The sequence below is a fragment of the Sprattus sprattus genome (assembly GCF_963457725.1).
Source record: "Sprattus sprattus genome assembly, chromosome: 6".
NCBI classification, from domain to species: Eukaryota; Metazoa; Chordata; class Actinopteri; order Clupeiformes; family Clupeidae; genus Sprattus; species Sprattus sprattus.
Window position 1 is genome coordinate 18124380 of NC_137925.1, and position 5000 is coordinate 18129379.

A 5000-nucleotide genomic window follows, 5' to 3' on the forward strand; every position below is an offset into this window, starting at 1 on the left:
TCGAACGTGCACTGTGCACTGAATTCGGGGCGGGGATAGTAACGCCATCTCCAGCAGAGTATTTAAACTGTGTTCCCATTGTAAGGACATTTATTACGATCTGTCTGAGAGTGGGCTGTCAAAGCTAGCATCATCGAAGTCATACAGTACAGTAGGCTACATACATTCAATAAAATTAACCTACATTTGAGTCCAACTGCATGACCATTCTTACCCTACACTTACCCTTACAATAAAGAAGTGATCCTATTTCAACCATAACTTCATTTTAAATAATTTCTTTCTTTATGACATTTAGTTTATAGTTTAGACAGCAACGTTGACATCTATATTCAACTGCATCCACTACATAATCTCAAACTTTATTTGTTGGTAACTCTCCAAAAAGGCTACCATTTACACATTTCTTAATGAAAAGGAAACATGCATCACAATAATACTTCAGTGTAACCTGTACCTATGTGGAGTGCAAATATGTCTTGCCATTACACTACCCAACAGCTCTACGTCTGCTAACACTACAGAATGCATAATTCCTACGGGCACTGCACTAGTTTTGTATAGCCTAATCTTTATTTTCAAATACTCAATATTCTTTATTTCTATTTTGATGGGAATAGGCAGGTGAAACAATGACATTCTCATGATGTGCTATACACAGAAACATCGTTTGGATTTCTTCTATAATAGGCCGAACGACGCCCCTGGTGGATTGCATCGCCAAGTGTGAAGTTACTACTGGATTGCATCGCTAAGTGTGAAGTTACTACTGGTCCTGACCACACGTAGAATTCTTCTCAACGAAAGATAAACTTAAGCTAAGTGCCGCGTCGGGAAACCGGTCTGCAACGTAGGATTCCTCTTACGAACGATTTCAAGTCCTTTTTAGGCTAAGTGCGCGTTCGGGAAACGAGGCCCTGGTGGATATGCAGTGTGATATAGTGCTGGGGGTGAGAGGGTGAGGGGCTGTATGTTTTGACACAGGATCTGTCAAAGATGCAGCCATCTTGAGTCCTCATCCAGATCCAACTGCAGAGCTGGGACCAGGCTCTCCATTTTCTACCCCTTCCTCAGACCCTAATCTAGAGTCTCAGCCTGCAGTCCTCAGATCAGACGGCTTCGGAGATCAGGAGTGTGTATCGGTCCTCTAGGCCTACAGAGTTATGGAGAACTCCCTGGGCAGTGAAGGTGTCGCTCAGGGTATGTTTGTGAGTGTGAGTGTGAGTGTGAGTGTGAGTGTGAGTGTGAGTGTGAGTGTGAGTGTGAGTGTGAGTGTGTGAGTGAGTGTGTGTGTGTGTGTGTGTGTGTGTGTGTGTGTGTGTATGCATGTGTGTGAGTGTTTGTTTGTGTGTGTGTGTGTTTGTGTTTGTGTTTGTGCGTGAGAGTGTGATCTTGTCACGTCGTGGGAAATAACTCAGTGACACCTGTTCAATAATGACTGACTGTAGAAGACGGTTATTTACAACCACAGAGCTTCTGGCCAATCGATGTAGAGTCATTATTTAGGATCAGAATTCTCTCTCTGTGACCCCAGAGCTCCAGCTCATGTCATCCACTACACTAGGAACAGTTCGCAAAGCTGTCCATAGTAATGTGTTTGTCCTTCAAATCCAGTCGGTCGGATTCGACATGCTGTGTGTGTGTGTGTGTGTGTGCGTGTTTGTGTGTGTGTGTTGCGTTTGTTGCGTTTATCAGACTCAGACAAAGCGGCAGAAGCGTGCTGTGCGTTGTCTGCATTTTGTTATTTTGAGGTGTGAAATCTGTTAAATGTCAGCAAAAATCTCCTCCAGATGACAGGCCTTAGGAGAGCGGGATTATGGGAATTAGAACTTCAGGCAGGCAAGAGTGGCAGAGGACTAAAAAGGCGGCTTGACCCAAAAAAGACACTAAATATTAGCCAGCGCAGCACAGTCTTGTGACTCACTGGCTGCTTGCATGAATAGCAGCCTTCATTTCCTGTAGTTTCATTTATATATGTTGCCCTCTGCACTTCCAGAAATACATGCTCCTAGAATGACTGTGAAATAGCTTTCCCTTCTACCAATTTAGTTGTGCACAGGCATACACACACACACACACACGCACACACACACACACGCACACAAACACACACACACACACACACACACACACACACACACACACACCCACACACACACACACACACACACACACAAACACACACACAAACACACACACACGCACAAACACACACTCTTCCTGAAACATTTTTTCTTCTCTTTCTCTAATTTCTATCCACTCCCCTGGGCCTGTGTTTTATCTCTCTTTCTCCTTTCCTCCCTGCTTCTCTTTGTCTTCCTCTGCACCCTCTCACCCCCTCCCCCCCCAATCCATCTCCTCTGCACCCTCTCAACCCCCCCCCCCAATCCATCTCCTCTGCACCCTCTCAAACCCCACAATCTTTCCCTCTATCCCACTCCTCACTTCCCTCTTCCCTCATTCCCACTTCTCTCCTCTTCCCTCTCTCCCACTCCTCCCTCTCTCCCACTCCTCCCTCTCCTCCCTCTCTCTCCCTCTCCTCGCTCTCTCCCTCTCCTCCCTCTCTCACCTCTCTCTCCCTCTCCTCCCTCTCTCTCCAACTCCTCCCTCTCTCCCTCTCCTCCCTCTCTCTCCAACTCCTCCCTCTCCCACTCCTCCCTCTCTCCCACTCTTCACTCATTCCCCTCTCTCCCACTCCTCCCTCTCTCCCTCTCCTCCCCCTCTCTCCCTCTCCTTCCTCTCTCTCCCACTCCTCCCTCTCTCCCAATCCTCCCTCTCCTCCCGCTCTCTCCTTCTCTCCCACTCCTCACTCCTCCCTCTCTCTCCCAATCCTCCCCCTCCTCCCTCTCTCTCCCTCTCCTCCCTCTCTCCCTCTCTCTCCCTCTCCTCCACGCTCCCAGGCGTGCACTGCTCCTCGTCTGGACTGGACTGTCTGGAAGCCCGGCGGTCCTGTCAGGAGCAGCGGCAGTGTCGCACGCTGCTGGAGCATCTGGACCTCTGCCTGGAGAGAGACGCTGATGGGCTCCTGGACCAGGCCGAGGCCCGGCAGGGCTGCCTGCAGACACAGAGCTCCCTCCTACAGATGAAGCGCCACCTGCTCCACTGCCGCTGTCAGCGCGGCTCCCGCAAGGAAGAACGCTGCATCAGGGCCTACTGGACCTTCAGGTTCCCACAAGGTGAGCCATGTGTTTGTGTGTGTGTGGGAGTGTGTGTGTATTGATCTGGGGTGTGGTTCTACAACCGTCGTTCAGAGATTTGGTTTTTCTTGAAAGCCTACAGATGTTCCTATGATCAGTCGTAAACATGGTTGCAAAGTTGGGTGGTTGGAATGACAGCTCGAGATCAGTCGTTAGAAGCGTTGTTCCTGGATATTTGCTGTTTAATTGCGTTAGTTTGACAACATTGACCCTCTCTAATATTAATATTAATTCGTCTTGAGTGAACCGAAATGCATCATCTTTGGTGAAAATTAATCTTCTTACCACAGAGCCACTGAGGGCCTGATTTACTAACAGGATTGCGGCCATTTCTGGCGTAAAATAGCAGTCGTAAACATAAAACGGTATTTACTAAGGGAGCGCAGCGCATATTAACGCTTTGTGGGTGTTGACGGGGAGGACACAAAAAGGTGGGTGGAAACATGCGCAAATATTTGGGAGGAGCGATGATAAGTGCGCCTAATGATGTATTGCGGGGTATTTACTAAACTGCCTGGCAAGCGCACATCTCCGATTTGCGCGCTACTTCTCCGCCTCATAAAAGCACGTCTTAACCAGGAAGCGCATTTTCATTGAGTCTGAAAACGTTCATATGCCAGCAGTGATAAGAGAAAGGCGAAGAAAGAAGACAGAGACAGCGCACAGAAAGATTTTTTTCAACTCGTATAACACATTTTCAGTTAAATTAACCACAAATCATTAGACGGTACAGGTTAACCAGCCACGCAATACTTCAATTACTGAACCAGATCAGAGACGACATCTAATTCTCCAACCGGAGATCACATTCCATTCAATCAGTTGGTAAACATTGCAAATATTGGCACCGGATCATTTCAAACAGTTATAGTATCAGCAGTTGATATATCTCAGCCTTCACAAATATTCACACAGGTACTCGAAGCATTGTTATGGCGCACTGGTCAATACATTTCCCCACTGCCACAACTGAAATTATAGACATCAAACAGGACTTTTTTTGAAATCGCAAACTTTCCGAACGTAATATGAACCATTGATTGCACCCACGTCCATATATATTGTAGTGAACCCATGTCCCTTGTAGAAATTATTAATCTCGCCATGTACACATCTATATTGTTATAATAGACAGTTTATGCATTAATGCCACCAATAGCATATTCTTTATAATCGTGTTCTTTTAAACATCTTGCTGTAGGTGATGGCGGGCAGAACAACAATATAGCAGCGCACACATTGAATCAGGTTCAGTGATTGAGCGAACGTGAACCAATATATCTATCTCCACTTCGCGGAAGCTTCATTTTCTCTTCCTAAATAAATACCACGGAAAATGCGGAAAAACACTGTGCGTTAATGTGCGAACACAGTTTAAGCAGCGGTCGCAATGTTAGTAAATCAGGCCCTATATAGGGCGGAGTAAACACAGTTTGCCCAGCACAGATCTGGTTTGATAAATACCAAGTAAAATGCGCAAAAACACCGTGCGTTAATTTGCGAATAGCAGATAGCTAATGACAGGCTGTAATTACTCAAATTTTGGAACACAAAATACAATTTGTAGCTCTTCATTCTCAACAAGTATTAAGTATGAGGCTGCTCCATTAGGTCCTATCGTCTTTTCTTAACCACTTTTCCTTGAACTCGATGAGCCAGGACCACCGTTATTCTAGTCTGTGTCAATTTTGTACGGCATGCGTTTGCTGCATTTTGTATCTCTCACTGTGTGTGGGCGTGTGTGTGTACGTGTGTGAGGGTTTTTAGGTTTGAAATTCTCTATGCGAGTAGTGTGCGACTAGC

At 46.3% G+C, this 5000-nt stretch overlaps 1 protein-coding gene across 1 annotated transcript in view; it reads left to right on the forward strand.

Annotated features, from left to right (window-relative positions):
- LOC308366402 (GDNF family receptor alpha-4-like) overlaps nt 1-5000 on the forward strand; it is a gene marked incomplete at both ends in the record, with an annotated part of 21130 nt that overhangs the window by 6101 nt on the left and 10029 nt on the right. The window contains one exon of the mRNA XM_080840088.1: nt 2901-3176. Within this exon, the coding sequence (XP_080696214.1) occupies nt 2901-3176 (276 nt within the window). The remainder of the gene's footprint in view (nt 1-2900; nt 3177-5000) is intronic.